This window comes from Lactuca virosa, chromosome 6 (assembly GCF_052849685.1).
Source record: "Lactuca virosa cultivar CGN04683 chromosome 6, Lactuca_virosa_CGN04683_v6, whole genome shotgun sequence".
In the NCBI taxonomy this organism is placed as follows: domain Eukaryota; kingdom Viridiplantae; phylum Streptophyta; class Magnoliopsida; order Asterales; family Asteraceae; genus Lactuca; species Lactuca virosa.
This window is the reverse complement of record NC_136431.1, coordinates 8704180-8722404: the sequence shown is the minus strand read 5'-3', so window position 1 is coordinate 8722404 and position 18225 is coordinate 8704180. Positions and strand designations below refer to the sequence as shown.

The 18225-nt window shown below is 33.3% G+C and overlaps 1 protein-coding gene across 1 annotated transcript in view; it reads right to left on the bottom strand.

The window, feature by feature from the left end:
* Nucleotides 1-4130: 4130 nt before the first annotated feature.
* LOC145121318 (protein FAR1-RELATED SEQUENCE 9-like) overlaps nucleotides 4131-18225 on the bottom strand; it is a 72223-nt gene continuing 58128 nt past the window's right edge. Inside the window, exons 2-3 of the mRNA XM_079057085.1 lie at nucleotides 4240-6507; nucleotides 4131-4157 (exon numbers count right to left, since the gene is read on the bottom strand). Coding sequence (XP_078913211.1) covers nucleotides 4131-4157; nucleotides 4240-6507 — 2295 coding nt within the window. The remainder of the gene's footprint in view (nucleotides 4158-4239; nucleotides 6508-18225) is intronic.

The following is an 18225-nucleotide window of genomic DNA, read 5'->3' as shown; positions in this document are numbered from 1 at the left end:
AACTAGTTTGGGTATTTTAAAGAGTAAATTACACGAATGGTCCCTATGGTTTGGGGTAATGTGTATGTTTGGTCCCTAACTTATTTTTTTAACTCGGAATGTCTCTATTGTTTGTTTTTGTTGCGCGTTTGGTCTTTGTTTTACCTAAAAATACTATTTTGTCATTGATTTTTTAATTTATTTAAATAAACACACACCCAACTCCACTTCCACCTCATTTTACCTTACCTTACCTACCCCATATTATTTAAATAAATTAAAAAAATCAAGGGTAAAATAGTCTTTTTAGGTAAGACAGGGACCAAGCGCGCAACAAAAACAAACTATAGGGACCTTCCGAGTTAAAAAAACAAGTTAAGGACCAAACATGTAAATTACCACAAACCATAAGGACCATTCGTGTAATTTACTCATATATATATATATATATATATATATATATATATATATATATATATATATATATATATATATATATATATATATATAAAGAGAGAAAGAGTTAGGTTCAAATGTTTCTCATATCTATTGTATGTTAAAATACACTAATAAGAATTTAGTAAAAAATAAATTATAATTTAATCAAATAAAGATAGATATTAAATGATTTTCATAATTATATGTATATTAAATGTTATCCATAATTATAATTTCTTTTTTATGGAAACCAATTAAATTCGTTATTAATATCAGCAATAATATTCTTTCAGAATGAATTCGCATCTAGGTTTTCATGTATGGGTTCGTATTTTGTTTAATGACTCACTCATTCAAAATACAACAAAGTTGTCTAGAATATGGAGAATGAGAGTATATCCTAACAGAATGAGAGTATATTCTCGTAAAATACACTCTCGTTCTTCATATTTCATACAACTTTGTTGTATTTTAAGAGTGGGTCCATAAACAAAACACGAACCATACATGAAACCTAGATGCGAATTCATTCTGAAAGAATGTTATTGTTGACATTAATGATGAATTTAATTATTTTCCACAAAAAGAGAATTGTAATTATGGATATTATTTAATATAAATACAATTATGGAAATAATTTAATATCTATCTTTATTTAATTAAATAATTATTTAAGTTTTACTAAATTTAAGAAACACATTAACCTAGTCATATATATATATATATATATATATATATATATATATATATATATATATATATATATATATATATATATATATATATATATATATATGGGAAAAGTGAATATACCCTCAAGGGTATATAAGATAGGTACCCCAAATATCTAAAACTATGTCGTTTGATAAGGAGTGTGAGTTTCTCGGTACCTGATTCTCTCTTTATTTTTGTGAGGCCTTCATAGCTAACATGTATTTCTTGATTCTTTCCCAAAAATTGAATCTTTCTTACTTCATATAACTAATTCCAGAACATCGAGTTCCTGATTAATCCTAAGAACAGGTTTTTCATTTTATTTCTCAGGTTCAAAGAGGGACTTTTCGTGATCATCCCCCATCGACAACCATGGTTACTTTGTATCATCCCTAACTTCCATCGCTCTTGGGTTATGGAGTAGAAATTACATGAAATGATTAATCAAAGGGGAAAGTGGTATCATAGCTTTATCTGTCGAAGAGCTAAAGATAAGTGGATTTGATAAAAACAGTCAATGTTATACGTTTGAATAATTGACTGGATGGTATCGTGACTTCTGGAACAATCCTGCAGAATTCAAAAAAGCGTTATGGCTTAATTCATTAGGTCTAATTTGGGTGAAATTGGTGTTTTGATAGAGGGGAATTGTAAATGTTTAACTTGCACCCACCAGGTGTTTGATATAATGCCAACAAGAAGAATGAGGCATGCATTTTGGAGACCTTATAGGGGTATTTTTGTCTTTCATTTTTATTTCTTTCAATGTTTATCAGAAGTCATTTTCTTCTGTTGTTGCTGCTATCATTCATAAAAAAGCAAACAATATTGGAGTACATGGATCAAGAACTCAAAAGCTACATAGAAAAAACAAAGCAACAATTTAGTCAAAGTGAAGTTGAATGTCTAATGATCTAACTTCTTCAAGGATTATATTTTGAAGAAAAAGCTTTTATTCAGTAAGTGTTGTATTATTTTAGATGAAAGGATGGGAAAGGATACTGATCAACTTTACAAAAATGAAAGCCAAAAGGATGATATCGAGTTGCCATTTCTTAATCTATCAAAAATAGCGAAAGCTACACATAATTTTTCATTTGATAATAAGCTTGGAGAAGACGGCTATGGACCAGTTTACAAGGTTAGCTGTTTATTTGATCAATTGCATAATATTTCATTTAATACTACTAATTTTTTTCACATATATACAACAACTCAGGGTGTTCTTCCGGATGGAAAAGAAGTGGATGTAAAACAATTAGTCCAGACAACTATATGTGGTTATCTATTTTTGACTTTATGGGATAAGCAAAAAATATTGTCCGTAATTAATTGGGTTGGGTTGTAAGAACGAAATTTACGTATTCGTTTTTTATTGAAAGACCAAATTGCCGTTATAAACTTGTTGAAAATTTTCGTTCCAATTTTTTTAAGAAATTGAAAATGGTAACGATGTGTGTAATTTTTTGTATACATAAAGTTTATTTCCTTTTATGGACCTAATAAACTGTATGAATGAGACGATCAAAATGAAAGATTTTTTACTTGTTAATAAGGTTATGGTTTATGATTTATGATATATATTATTTTTTGTTGTAGGGTGAGTGCATCTGTCATGGCTCTTCCATCCAACAATGATGTTGTGGACACTTCCAACACAAAAAAGAAGTCTAGTTGTAGGTTACCGAAATACCCTCCTAGTCATCTACACTTCTACACAAGCTTATTAACTAATGACTGAAATACCCTTGTTGCAGGTTCCATGATCTGGAAATCATTTTTGCATAATGAAGGACATAATGACATATTAAGAGCCCAAAAGATTTGAGATCAAATGATCTTAACAAAAAAAAACTCTAGAATTGTAGATGCGATTGTTGTCTGATAGTGTACTTACCCTTTTTTTTCCAAAGTGAGAAATGTACTTATACTTATCATTTTTAATCAAAATTAGCAATTGAGATTCTTCGCTTTTGGTCGTATTGTTTAAGTGAGTTGAACTTCCATATCCTTAAGTTCTTGAGGATTACCATCTTTGGGACAGGGGCAAAATCGTCCCATAATTTTAAAAACCATCAAATTTATACGTAGATTAACACAGCATTAACCAAAATGACAGCCTACTTTCATTTTTAACATAGAATTGCAGAAAAGTTTCGTTTTGAACCCAAAATGACAGCTTTTTTTCATTTTCACCCAAAATTACAGAAAAGTTTTGTTTTGAACCCAAAATGACAACCTACTTTCATTTTTAACCCCAAATATCCTCATACTTTTGTTTTTTTTCACAAAATACCCTCATACCTCCATTTTTTTTTCACAAACATACCATCATACTTCCGTTTTTTCACAAAATACCATCATATTTCCGCTTTTTTCATAAAATACCCTCATAATTTTGTTTTTTCACAAAATACCATCATACTTCCGTTTTTTTTTCACAAAATACCATCACACTTCCGTTTTTTTCATAAAATACCCTCATAATTTCGTTTTTTCACAAAATACCATCACACTTTCGTTTTTTCACAAAATACCATCATACTTCCGTTTTTTTTCATAAAATACCCTCATAATTTCGTTTTTTCACAAAATACTATCGTACATTCGTTTTTTTCACAAAATACCCTCGTACATTCGTTTTTTTCACAAAATACCCTCATAATTTCGTTTTTTCACAAAATACCATCATTCTTCCGTTTTTTTTCACAAAATACCCTCATAATTTCGTTTTTTCATAAAATACCATCATACATAAAATATCCTCATACTTGCATTTGAAACGCATAGTGGCAACCAAATTTCAATTATAATCACACTAATCATAAATAATCAACAAATTTCATTCGAAAACATTAAAATTGTTAAGAAGCATCCATAATTTCTAGATTATTCATATATTGTTTGTGTGTAAAGCATGAAAAAGGTGCAATTAACTAAAAATATTGTCATGAAGCATCTAGTTTTTCTTTTGCCCACAGAAACAACACATCTCATCATTATGTCTTTTGCAACGATTCATCCGCCTGATACATGAAAAAAATAAAAACTTGTTAATATAATCATTAGAGTTCTCAATCATGAAAATTAAATTATTATTATAATTACCTTTCTTTTTGAACAACTAGTAGCATAATGACCCAATCCTTGACAGTAAGAGCATGTTCGTTTTTTAGGGGCTTCTAAAGAAGACTTTATTCTACTTGCAAGTTTTGGACGCCCTTTTGTAGTAGTTGGACCAAGAGGATCACGGATAGATAACTGTGGCATCATATCTACTTGCGGAACTCCCATACAAGAACTTTGAGATGCATTTTCCAAGGACGTAGATTTTTTTCGATTTGCTTGTTCATCTAAAAGACTTATCAATATTGTATTAAGTTTTTGTATCTCCGAAGGGGAGTCCCTTGCTTGTTCAATTAGTTTAGTAAAATTTGAACGGACACAAAATAATGTGTAGGCACTAACTCCATTTTCATTATTTAATTCTCTGAGTTCAATACTAGCACTACCCAGTTTGTACCTAGCATCAATGGTCCATCGCGGTAAAATATAGTGATTCGGTAGTTCTTGAACATGCTTCTTATTCATCACATATAAGCTATGCTTGCATAAAATCCCATTTGTCTCATACATAGAACACGAACATGTGACGCTGACTTGATTTAAAGAGCGAAAGATAACAATACGCCAATATTTATTATCAACATCCAATTGCCCAACTCTATATGTGCTTTCTTCTGTAGTTTTTGTTATAGTCTCGTGAGTCAAATTGGTAATAGCTTCACTCCATTCTTTTTTGAAAGTATCAAACATCTTCCTAGTATAAAATTGACCCGCTTTTGCTTCGATTGGATGCACTGAAGAAAGAACTGGTCTCGAGTTCATAGTCTTGAAGTCTTCATCTTCTTCGGCAGCCCTTCGTGACTCAACTGCTTTGTCGTATTGTACAACGAATTCATTCAACATGGTCCTCGAGTTAACAAATCCATCAAAAAAGGAATTGATACTCTCACTTCGTCCGGTTGTGGTCATACCAGCAAAGAAAATATCCTTCAAGAAGGGTTTAGCCCAATGTATACGTTGGTTATACATATCACTAAGCCAACAATTGCTTTCTAGTTCATACTTAATACGCATATCTTCCCATGTTGCTTCAAATTGTTCAATGGTGTCACTATTTACCCATTGTCTGTGAGTCTCTTGAAAATCACTGTAACGGGAAACATACGATCGAAGGTGCTCAGTTTCATGCTTCCTGATATGCCATAAACAAAAGCGATGTCGGGTATTTGGAAACACTTTTTTTATTGCATTGCCCATAGCTTTGTCTTGATCGGTAATAATTGCCTTCGGATACTTGTCAAACATACATTTGAGGAACTGTTCAAATAACCATTCAAATGTCTCTTCCTTTTCGTTTTCAAGCAATGCTCCACCAAATAGTATAGATTGTCCATGATGATTCACCCCAGTAAAGGGAGCAAAAGGCATCTTGAATTTGTTAGTCATATAAGTGACATCAAACACAACAACATCTCTGAATTTTGTATAGGCATCTCTTGATCTACCATCTGCCCAAAAGATATTTCTAGGATACCCGTCATCAGACAAATCCACGACAAAATACTGGTCACTGTCCACTAATGTTTTATCTTGAAAATGTTTTATAAGTCCATAAAACTCCTTTCCTCTATGTTGTTTTCGATGCTCAGATAAAACATCGGCACATTGCTTTGAAGTTACATCAGCTACATTTGAGGTTTTCATTGTATTAACAGCCTTTTTAATTTGAGAAGGTTTCAACCCTGCTTGACCAAATTGCACCATAAGAGATTTACCTTCTATTGAACGGTGGAAATTGCTATGAGATCGATGCTTTATCACCTTCGTAGGTGTCATGGTCAAGTCATGATTGTGTGTGTCATTAAACAAGTCCACCAACCATTTTCCATCCTCCTGTCTTGTTATTCGAAGCTTTGCTTGACATCCGGTTCTAACATCTCTACGACGTTTTTTCTCATTTTCACTTGAAGCATCTTTGTCCATCCTTTTGAAGCCTTCTTTGTTACATACATATATCTTCCGAAAGGGCTCATTTGTTTTAGGATTTTTAATTGTGTCATCTCTACGTATACCAAAGCCATGCAAAAATGAATAATCATTATAAAATGTATAGGCATCATCGGGCGTATCAAAAACCTTTCCCAGTATCCTTTCATCATTAACATCATCTTCGTCAAATTCAATGTTCACACCGATACTATTTATTTTTTCACTTTCATATGTTGCATCCACATAATCACTTGTGTCAATATCTCCGGTTATATATGGTTCTATAGCTTGATTTGTTGCCTCGGCTTCACTCATTATTGCCTACAATAGACAACAACGCATATTGAAACATTATACGTAAAAATTATATTAACAACCAACAATGAAAAACTAAAACAAAATAAAATACATTGGATATTTTATCTTTTCAGAAAAATCGTTAACCCGCAATGTCTACCTCTAGAAACAACAATGTCAATAATAAAATCAGAAAAACTTCAAAAAATAAGTTTCAGAAAAAAATTACTTGGTACTGTTTGATCGAATTCAAATTCCTGAATTAAAACTTTTTAGTTTTTCCGTTAATTATGATTGGTGGAATATAGCAAGTTAACTACAACACCTATAACCAAATTTCATGAATTGCAACTTCTTTTTTATTGAGATTTAGAAGAATATTAATAGGTATTCGATAATAAACTTGATAAACTTGTAAATTGAGGAATTGACCAACCTGTTAGACAAGACGAAATCCACTTTGCTGTTGTGAATTGCAGTTTTTTTTTTACGGTGAAGGGTTTTTTTTTAATGTGAATAACGATTAGTGTTAATTCTGATCTTTGATTGCAATCGATTTTGCTGTTGTGAGAAAGTTGTATGATCAACGCATCCAACTTCGAGAACTCAAAGGTTTTTTTTATTTGATTTATCGGTATTAAGTAGTCGTCTTGTGATTGCATGAAATCACCGATTTTTTTTCTTTTTCTGTGAATTGGTGAAGTCGATAGCTATCATTCGAAAAAGAAGGAGTAACCTGAGTTGGATTTCACCAAGAATAAGGAAACGTAGATTATTTTTAAGGAAATTATTCTTTTTTTTTCCAGAAAATTAAATTATTTCAATAACATTTATTCTCTTTTTTATTTTTTTGTTAAAAGTTGTACTTAATTCGTTCTCCTCCATGGAATCATGATTTTTGTGAATCAAGCTTTTTGTTTTGACCTTTAATTTTTGATTTATTTAAAATCATTTATGTGAATCACGATTTCTTTGAAGCAGCCGATCATTGAAGCAGGAAATCATGGAGAAATTAAGTTTCCCTGAACAAAATTCTGATTTTATTGAAATTGGTTTTGATGAATTTTGATTTCTATGAAATCGTTTTTTGGTGAATGCGATTTCTTGACAACGATGATCATGCACTGATTCGAATTAAGAAAATTGTCGACGTGATCATTAGATTAAGGAAACGTAGTAAATATTTGAACGAATTTGTTTTTTTTTTTTCAGAAAAATTGAAACAGTAATCAAAACTACGTAGTTTTAAGCATTGGGTACCTAATCTTATATATCCTTAAGGGTATATTCACTTTTCCCTATATATATATATATATATATATATATATATATATATATATATATATATATATATATATATATATATATATATATATATATATATATATATATATACATTTTGTTTTTCGGTTTTTATTTTGATTTCATAATTAAATAGCTGTAACTAATAATTTTTTGACTTAACGAGTATATTTAGGAATGTTTTAATTAAAATTCACTTTATGTTCCTTAACTATTTTTGGAATCTATTAATTCCTCATCTCCATAACTTTACTATTTTATATTTTATTGAAGCAATAGCTAGACACACTAAACTGTTATTTCCAACTCAAAAGTAATGCAGTAATTTTCATTTATTGGAGTCTTAAAATTAGCAGTAATAATGTGTTGGGTAAGGTTTTTAAACAGAAAAAAGTATATAAATTTTTTCTCATTATTAATTACCATATAATATTAGCAGCATTCTTTTTGGTACATTAAACTTTTTCCGAAAGTAAAAGCGTTGATTAACTTATCTGCACGCATAAGCACAGAGCACTAACTAAGACACATAAGAATAAGATCGTACATATTTAAGTCATTAAAAAATAAAAATACTAGACGTGGCGCTTGGGGGTATACTGGATCTAGGGGCACGGTTTGGGTCCACATTGGAGTCATCCCGGTCTCCTATTAAATATGGAGGCTGCGATGAAAAAAAGAATGTTATAACCCACCAATTCAAATTGAAATTAGCATGTTGTATTGATATTTTTAATATATCTAATTATATAAAAATATATTTAATTAGATAGATTCGGCTAGGTTCAAATAACCACCAACCTATTTAAAAAGAAAATAAGGTTTGTATCCTTGGGCATTACAGCAAAAATCCTATGTTTATTTTCCGTTTATTATGTATGAAAACGAATACAGAAAGAATGATTTTTGTAATAAAAACCTAATCAATAAAAAAGGATATCTTAAAAAAATCATGCATAAAATAATGTAAATGAGATTTGTAATAAATACATTTCTACTTGATGTTTCTTTAATATATATGGCGACACATAATTTACATAAAATTTGTAACTATTATAAACAGTTAAAAACCCAAAAAAAAAAAATCTTAAATTAACATACATAAAAACAAAGATATAAAAAATAATTTATAATTTCTTTTTTGTTAAAATGGAATCTTAAAATATCTAAGATAAAAGATGAAAAAAAAAAGTTTCCAAAGAAAACCAAGGTTTTACATAAAAACAAAGTTGAAAAAAAAAAGATTTTGTGAACACATAAAAAATATCATTAATAAATGAATAAAAACGAATGTAAAAAAGTAGACTTGACAATTTGAGACACGAATACACGAATCTGTGAGTGACACGACACAACACGAATACATCTTAAAAATTAAGATAAAACTTATTTCTCTTTATGTATTCATATTGTGTCAAATTTGTGACTGACACATTTTCATGATACGAATACACGAATTGTAAGGTCTAGTTAAAAGGTAATTTGGTGAAACAACTTGTAAAAAATAAAGTTGTAAATATACATACAAAGTTAAAATAAAAATTTGATTAAAAAAAATATCTATCTACTATAGTCGCAAACATCAACGGGCTTCTAACTATAGTCGCAAACATCAAAAGGCTTCTAACTAAGCGATATTCAGTGTTGCTCTTTCTTTTTAACGTCGAGGGTTCAAGTACCTTGGGAAACATAGATGAAGTTAGAAGTAATGTAAGAATATGTTAGATTTTTTGTTAAAAAAAATACTATAGTCATAAGTATAAATAAAAGTTATGTACTAAAATTGTAAAATTATATGAAAGTTATTAAAAGAACAAAATAAACTTTGGATCTAAACTCTAAAAGAATAAATTTGAGACAATATTGTAAATTCATAAAAGTTATTAAAAGTTGGGTTAAACGGTGAAGACAATATTGTAGAACCAAGTTCGTAGATAAATTTAAAAATTAAGGCGAATATATATATATATATATATATATATATATATATATATATATATATATATATATATATAATAAAAAAAAACTTAGGGAACTTAGATCCGAATCTAGGATGGGCATGTTAGGCGGGTAAAACCCGGATCCGTGATTTTATTTAACCCATGTAAAAAAAAATTGCCATACACCAACATAAAAAGGAGGAGAAAGAATCGAAATATCGAATCCGTCACCTACACACAATAAATATCAAGGGTTTTACATTGAGATAAGGTTGCATTTATTCAAAACTAATTGTCATATTACATGAGTTAACTTTTGGTTTTGTCATTTAGAGCATATGGTATGGCAACGACAAATGCTATTATTGATGATGTGGCACCTCATAACCTAGTCATAACAAGATGAACACCACCCACCATTCTTGTTGTATCTAGTTGTTTGCTTCTTGTTGTGGCCATGACTAGATGAAACGTGATCTTCTATTGCTGCACAAATTCTCTCTCTATCTCTCTCCTCTTAACGGGTGTTATAACACCATGAACACCACCCCCTCTTCTTGTTGCTTGTTGTTATAACACCACTTCAAGTTGCTCATGTCATATGCTCTTAACTTTTTTGAAATTGTGTTTATTTGATTACTAAATTTTTGGTTTTATGTTCATTTAGTCATCTTACTTTTGAAATTGTGTGTATTTAGTTACTACTCCACCCGTCACATAATTATTGTCCACTTTTGACTTTTAAAGTATTTATTCATCAACTTTTACTTTAAATATTTTTATTTCTGTTATGTATTTTATTTTTGGAACCGGCGGAATTTATTAAAACCACGGCCTAAAGGAAAAAGACCGGGCACAAAAGAAAAAACAAAACAAAACTTAAAAAATGTCAAAAGAGGAACAAACCCAACATTCCCATCTACAATTTTCAAAATTACCCCTATATTTCAACCAACTAAAAACCATAGAAATCACATTATCCGCCAACTTTGAAGAGTTCACATGGGTTCTATTAAACCAAACGTCGTTCCTTGCTTTCCACATACACCCTACACCAAAGTTAAAGAATAAAAACTTCAAAAGTCAAAAATAGACAATAAATATAGGACGGATGTAGTATATTTTAAAATAAAGTTATAAAAGGAGTTTTTGTCATAAAGAACTAACAATAAAGACCTAACAACGTTTTACATAAGTTTTTGAAAGTTTAATTTTTTTTTTGGTATTTATGGGTCCCCAAACTCAGAAAATACTTGCCATATTTGCCATTATTCATATTTCAAACAAGTTAGCCGGTTAACAAGCTGATGTGTCGTTTAACTCTGATTAGTCAACATTAAAAAGTCTCATCTATGTTATTCCACTATTTCTCGCATTATTCTTTCTACTTGTCTGATTTGTAGAAGGTGTTCATATCACCATCGTGTGGTTTTCTATGCCATATAAATGGAAACAAAATCTTCTGCTTCTCTTATCTTCTGCCATCGATGGAGATGGAAAAGTGAGTGAAGAGATTGTTTAATTAACATATCATCGGAAGATTACAACATATAAAAAGAAAAACCCAACTGGAATCCATGGTAGAGGTTGTTGGAGCCATCGATATGGTGAGGAATCAAACAAATATGGAACAAAATCACAAATTGGTGCTTAGTCTTGGCAGTACCATTAACGAATCCACATCTATCGCTCAACAACTCGGAACCTTTATTCCCTAAACCTAAGGGTGAGCAAAAACCGAACCGATTAAAAAAAACCGATGAAACCGCAATAAACCGCAACCGACGCAAAAACCAATGGTGCAGATTTCGTTTATGCAAAAACCGAAGGTCAACGGTGCGGTGCGGTTTTTATCCAAAAACCGGTCCACCCAAACCGAATCGCACCGTATATATATATATGGCTAGGTTATTTTGTTTCTTACATTTATTGTGTGCTAGAATGCACCAATAGAAATTTAGTAAATTAAATAATTATTTAATTAAATAAATATAGATATTAAATGATTTCCATAATTATATGAATATTAAATGATATCCATAATTATAATTCTCTTTTTATGGAAACTAATTAAATCCGTCATTAATGTCAGCAATAACATTCTTTCAGAATAAATTCGCATCTAGGTTTTTATATATGAGTTCGTATTTTGTTTCAGGACTCACTCACTTAAAATACAATAAAGCTGCATGAAATATTAAGAACGAAAGTGTATTCTATTAGAATACACTCTCATTGTGCTGGAATACACTCTCATTCTTCTAGATATGAATTCATTCTGAAAGAATATTATTGTTGACATTAATGAAGATTTTAATTAGTTTCCATAAAAATGAATTATAATTATGGATAACATTTAAATAAATATAATTAATACTAAATTCTTATTGGTGTATTCTAGCACACAATAGATATAAGAAACATTTGAACCTACCTCTCTCTCTCTCTCTATATATATATATATATATATATATATATATATATATATATATATATATATATATATATATATATATATATATATATATATATAGACTAAATGTTGACTTTCATTCTTTGAGTTTTACGAATTGACGTTGGGTAAATTTAATCCATATTCCACAATCCACATATTGAAAAGGAATTCAATTTACCTCCGGTACTACCGACAAGCTCCAATCCCACCGTTTTTTTAACCTACCTCCTACCTTTTTTTTTTACCTTCCCTCCTACCTTTTGGCTTTTGTTACACACGAAATTATAATATAGTTTATGAGCGTCTTGTCTTGCGAGTTACGACATCACTCCCAACGACCATTCTCCATCACAGTCTACAGGTTTAAAACCGAAACCGCACCGATACAAACCGAAACCGCATTTAAAAACCGCAAAACCAAACCATTGAAAAACCGCACCCAATGGTTTTAAGAATGCAAAAACCGCACCATGCGGTTTGCAGTTCGGTTTTCCCTTTAAACCGCACCAAACCGCACCATGCTCACCCCTACCTAAATCGGAACTTGAATTCTCACTGATTTGCATTCATGATCAACAAAATCACAGATTGGGTGTTAATAGCATGTCCCCTATCCATTTCCCTCACACACTGCTTTTCGTCTCTCTCATCAAACCTTCATTCAAGTCTAGTTCCAATCATGTTCGCCTTTCGATCGTCACAACAAAAACACAAACGTTGCTTTTTGTTTGATTTTGTCAAATTTCAGGGCTTTTCTGAATCCATCGACTCCTTAATTAGTTGATTTTCATCTTGTTTTTAACTATTCGTTTACAAAAAATCAATACCCAACGCAGTTTTGTGTTAGATTTAGCTATAACAGGAAAATGAATCAAAATCAATATCATTGAATTTCTAATTTTTTGACAAATCGTTGCTTTTGTGCTTTGTTTTTTTGGAGAGATCGAAGGATTTGTAACTTAGGGTTTTAGTGAAGATGCTAGGTGTTGAATTGCAGTTTAGACGAAGTCGTGGAGGAGATGATAGGTTTTACACTCTGAAAAAAGCAAGAAGGAATCGTCAGAATAAAGAGAACCTCTTTAGAGCTCAATGTGACGTTAGTCCGACCAATCTATGGCATCTTCTAGCAAGGAGGAGTCGGAGAATCGACTCATACAATGTAACGCCCGTGTTTCTGGGCAAGGCATTAATGATGATGTGATAGTCTAGGTTAACCTTTGTAACCCATTTTGAAATAATAGAAGTGTATTATTTGAGTATTGTGTGTTTTGTGCTTAATTGTGTGTCTTAATTTAATTAAGGTTAAGAATAAACGTCAAAATGAAATGTTAGATAAACCCAATATTGATACATGAAGACGTAGTGGTCGTGACGAGGTTTCCGAATATATAAAGAATGCTGAAATCCGAGTTATAACGAAAAAGTTATGACCTGTCGAAGTTTCACGACAGAACCGGCACGACGCTGAATGACGTAAAATATGAATTTAAGATAGAGCGATATCTAGCCATAGTAATCTAAACGAAAGTCGTAGAATACGTTAAACCGAGAGCGTGCATAAAAAAAATGCCTAAATCTGACTTCGTATGAGGAAGTTATGATTTTTCTAAGTTTCAGCTTAGCAGTATGCAACCCGAATACTCGAATTTGAGATCGAGTGGTTTTTAGCCGAAACTTTCTAAATGAGAATTGAAGATCTCATCGATAGTAGTCCAACGGTAAAAAGACAGACGAAAACGGACGTCAGACGAAGAAGTTATGGATTTCTAACGGAGTTTTCCTGTCCCGGCCTACTAAAAATAATATAATATAAATATAATAAAAATAAATTCAAAATTAGCCAACAAAGTTTAAATGAGAGTTGTAGAGCATAATCTCACCTACGCGTGCATATAAAGAACGTCAAAAATGGAGCTCGTATGTGAAAGATATGAATTTCTGAAGTTCGGGGCACGAAATCCGATCCTGTGTCAGAACTCACAACCTGAACACTGTGTTCACGACGTGAACTCAGAAAAACGTCACCTGGACTCTGTCAGACCCCACTTGTGATGACGCATGCAGTGACGCTCAAGCCCCACGACGTGAGCACTTGAAACTCACGACGTGAACCCAGAAAATTCACCCTATAAATAGAAATCAAGGGTCAGCCGATTTTGGTTGCTCCTCCCTTACTCTCTCACTCCCGATACCCTCTCTAAGCCCTATTTTAACCCCCCGAAGCCCCGGTATCATCCCGAGACCCGAAGCAAGTCCCGAAGCTCCGAAGATCCCGAGAAGAAAAGAGTTTCCGAGCCGAAGCTCTGCCCGCGAGAAGCCCGGTGTGTGAAGATCTTCCGGTTTCACCGAAGAATACTAATTTTAGAGCCGTAGTGCTGTCCGATCATCTTCTGATCAAGTGAGTGTATAGTCCCTTTCATAAACACGATTAAATACAAGTATTGTTGAATGTATTAAGTATACGTTCTATGTGAGTGTATATTCTCTTTCTTCTAACACATAGATATGAAGTATCTACTTTAGAATACGTGTTACGTGTGTATAAATATACGTGTATATATATGTTATCTGTTTATTTGGGATGAGTATTGAATGAGTATCTTATCAGTTTTTAAGTTGCATATGAATGCATATGTATGTTGTTATCTACAAAAATGTTGGGTAGAACTTGGGTAGATAGTTGATGTGTGATAAACTGATGAGAGGCCTCGATGTGATTGTGATCTAGTCATTCAGCAGAATATAGATGACGACCACAGACTCTTTCTAGACTGTCCTGTGGAATGTTGGCAGGCTCATAACCTGTAGGTGTTGGTGAACTTGGGTGTTCATTTGATGTATTCTATCCCCCTCATGGTTGCCTTAGGACATTCATTGCTGAGGAAACCCCTCTGCAGTAGTGTCCGTCCCGATGAAAATCCTAGATTAGGTCCCTTGTAATAGTTGTTGTCATAGGGACGTAAAGTGAGGATAACGGGAATGGGTAATCGGGTTATTGTTGGTTGGTGAAATTAAATATAATTATTTATTGTGGGATGAAAACCCTATATGCTCACCAGGCTCCCAAGCCTGACCCACTCAGTTTCTTTGTATTAGAGGTAGTGGCGCGAGAGCATAAGTTGGAGAACTTGTGAAGATGTTTTTGTTTATAGAACAGTAGTTTTATAAACTGTGTAAGGTCTATGTTTTATTTGTTTATGCTTTTGTGTCTGTATCGAAACATGACATCCCGAGTTTTGATATATAATGAAAATACATTTCTTTAAGAAATGCTTGGATAAAATATATTTTATCATGTTTTGTTTTGGGGACAAATTCCGCAACTCTTTTAAATCAATGGATTTACTCTGAAATTATTTTAAAAGCATAAATGAAACCGGTCTTTTCTGGCCGTGATTTTGGGGATGTCACAGTTGGTATCAGAGGATTAGTTTAAGCGAACTAGGAATTTGTAGGATTTCTAGACTTAAACTTAGAATGCTAATTGAAGATTTTGAGATAGTGTCTGTTATACTTTAGACACGAGCACTAGTTTATTTTAGGAAAGTTTCCTAAAATGCTTTTATGTGCTAAATGTTATATGTTTTCCATATATGATATTATTTGTTCGGATCTATGGTTTGTTGCCAACCGGATCTGGAAACCTTATGTGTTTAGGGTTCTAAGCGTAGGACTACGGTATTAGAACTAACATGTAAACGTTTCGGAGTGATAAGGAGATTTATACGTCTATCGTAAATAAAGCTTTCTTATCTTAAATTCTCGCCCGGTACACCGAACGTCTGCTTGGATGTACAAAACGTCATGGTGAAGACTCGTAGAGAATTGAGTAAATGGAGGGCATTCGGAGGGAGGAATTGATGGACTTGGATGCAAGTACATTTTGACTTGCAAACCATCGACCTTCACTGGAAAGGAGGACCCGATCGGAGTGATGGATTGGATCTCCGAAATGGAGTTAGCCTTCATGACTTGTGGCTGCAGAGGCAAGTTGCAGACCACGTTCGCAGTGCGTCGGTTTAGGGGTGGAACCGTTCGCTGGTGGAACACTCTGGGGAAGACCCTAAGCCCTAATGAACCACTGCAATTGACATGGGCAGAGTTCTTGGTGCAGTTCAGGCGCAAGTTCTGCTCGGCCCAAAATCTATTAGAATTGGAGAACAAGTTTATGACATTGACAAAGGGCAGCATGTCAGTTGATGAATACACAAACGCCTTCACCGACAAAATGGAGTTTGCTTTGCGTATCGTCCCAGATGAGTTGACAAAAGTGGACCGGTACGCAAAGGGACTCCCATGGGAGTACGAGGTGCCAGTACGTCAGGCACATACTGTAGAGGTAGCTATCTAGGCTGCCAAGTCTGTTGAGAACATGATCAAGGGGAGAACCGCCAACAAAGTTGAAGTTGGTGAAAATAGAAAGTTTGAAGGAGCTTCAGGTTCCAGCAAGAAAAACAAATCTTCGAAGTCTAATTCGAAGAAGTTTGGAGGCGAATCGAAATGGTGTGAAAAGTTCAAGAAAAAGCACTCTAGGAAATGTAGCGAGGATGTGACCTGCTACAAGTGTGGAAAGACGGGGCATTATGCCAATGAGTGTCCTTCCAACAAGAGAGTGTGCTTTGGGTGTAATGAAGAGGGGCACATTTTGAAAGACTGTCCGAGAAAGAAGGAGGCATCAAAACCCAATATTCCCCCAAAGCCTAAAGCAAGAGCTTTCCAGATGACACTGGAAGCTGCGAAAGATGAAGCTGATGTCGCTTCAGGTACCTTTCTCGTAAACAATTTGCCTGCCCAAATTTTATTTGATTCTGGATCCAACTACTCCTTTATATCGCATGAATTTGGTAGAAAACTAGCTTTGCCTGTTGATAGACTAGATAATGCTTTATTAGTCGAAGTTGCTAGTGGCAAGTTTGTACCTGTTAGCCATCGTATGAAAAACATCTTAATTGACCTGAATGAGAATAAGTTCCACGAGGAATTATTGCCTATCGAACTTAACGGTTTCGACATCGTGTTGGGAATGGATTGGCTTAGCGCCAATGATGCCGAAATAATGTGCAAGAAGAAGATTGTAAAAGTAAACCCGCCAGGGAAAGAGTCATTTATGGTGTATGGGGACAAACGTAGAGTAAATTCTGGAATCATTTCTCTAATGAAAGCCAGAAAGTGTTTGGCCAAAGGATGTACATCATATTTGGCATTCGTGATCGATGCTAAGAAGGAGAAAAAGGAAATGCATAGCATTCCTGTCGTGTGTGATTATCCGGAAGTATTTCCCGAAGATCTTCCCGGATTACCGCCTGATAGAGAAGTGGAGTTTAGAATAGACTTGTTACCAGGGACGACACCAATAGCAAAGGCACCTTACCGATTAGCACCGACGGAGATGAAGGAGCTGATGATGCAACTTCAGGAGTTATTGGACAAAGGTTTCATTAGACCTAGTTCATCACCCTGGGGAGCTCCGGTGTTATTCGTGAAGAAGAAAGATGGAAGTATGAGAATGTGCATCGATTACAGAGAGCTGAACAAGGCAACAATAAAGAATAGATATCCGTTGCCGAGGATTGATGACTTGTTCGATCAACTACAAGGTTCAAGTTATTTTTCAAAGATCGACCTAAGGTCAGGATATCATCAGCTGAAGGTGAAAGAGCAGGATATAGAGAAGACTGCATTCAGAACACGATATGGACACTACGAGTTTTTGGTTATGTCGTTTGGACTAACCAATGCTCCAGCAGCATTCATGGATTTAATGAACAGGGTTTGTAATCCGTTCCTTGATAAATCTGTGATAGTGTTCATAGATGACATTCTGATTTACTCGAAAAGCCAAGAGGAGCATGGCAGACACTTGCGAGAAGTGTTAGAAGTCTTGAAGAAGGAGAAGTTGTATGCCAAGTTCTCCAAATGTGATTTTTGGATTCGAGAAGTCCAATTCTTGGGTCACGTGGTCAACCAAGAAGGAATAATGGTTGATCCATCAAAGATTGAAGCTGTGACGAAGTGGGAACAACCAAAAAGCCCCACGGAGATCCG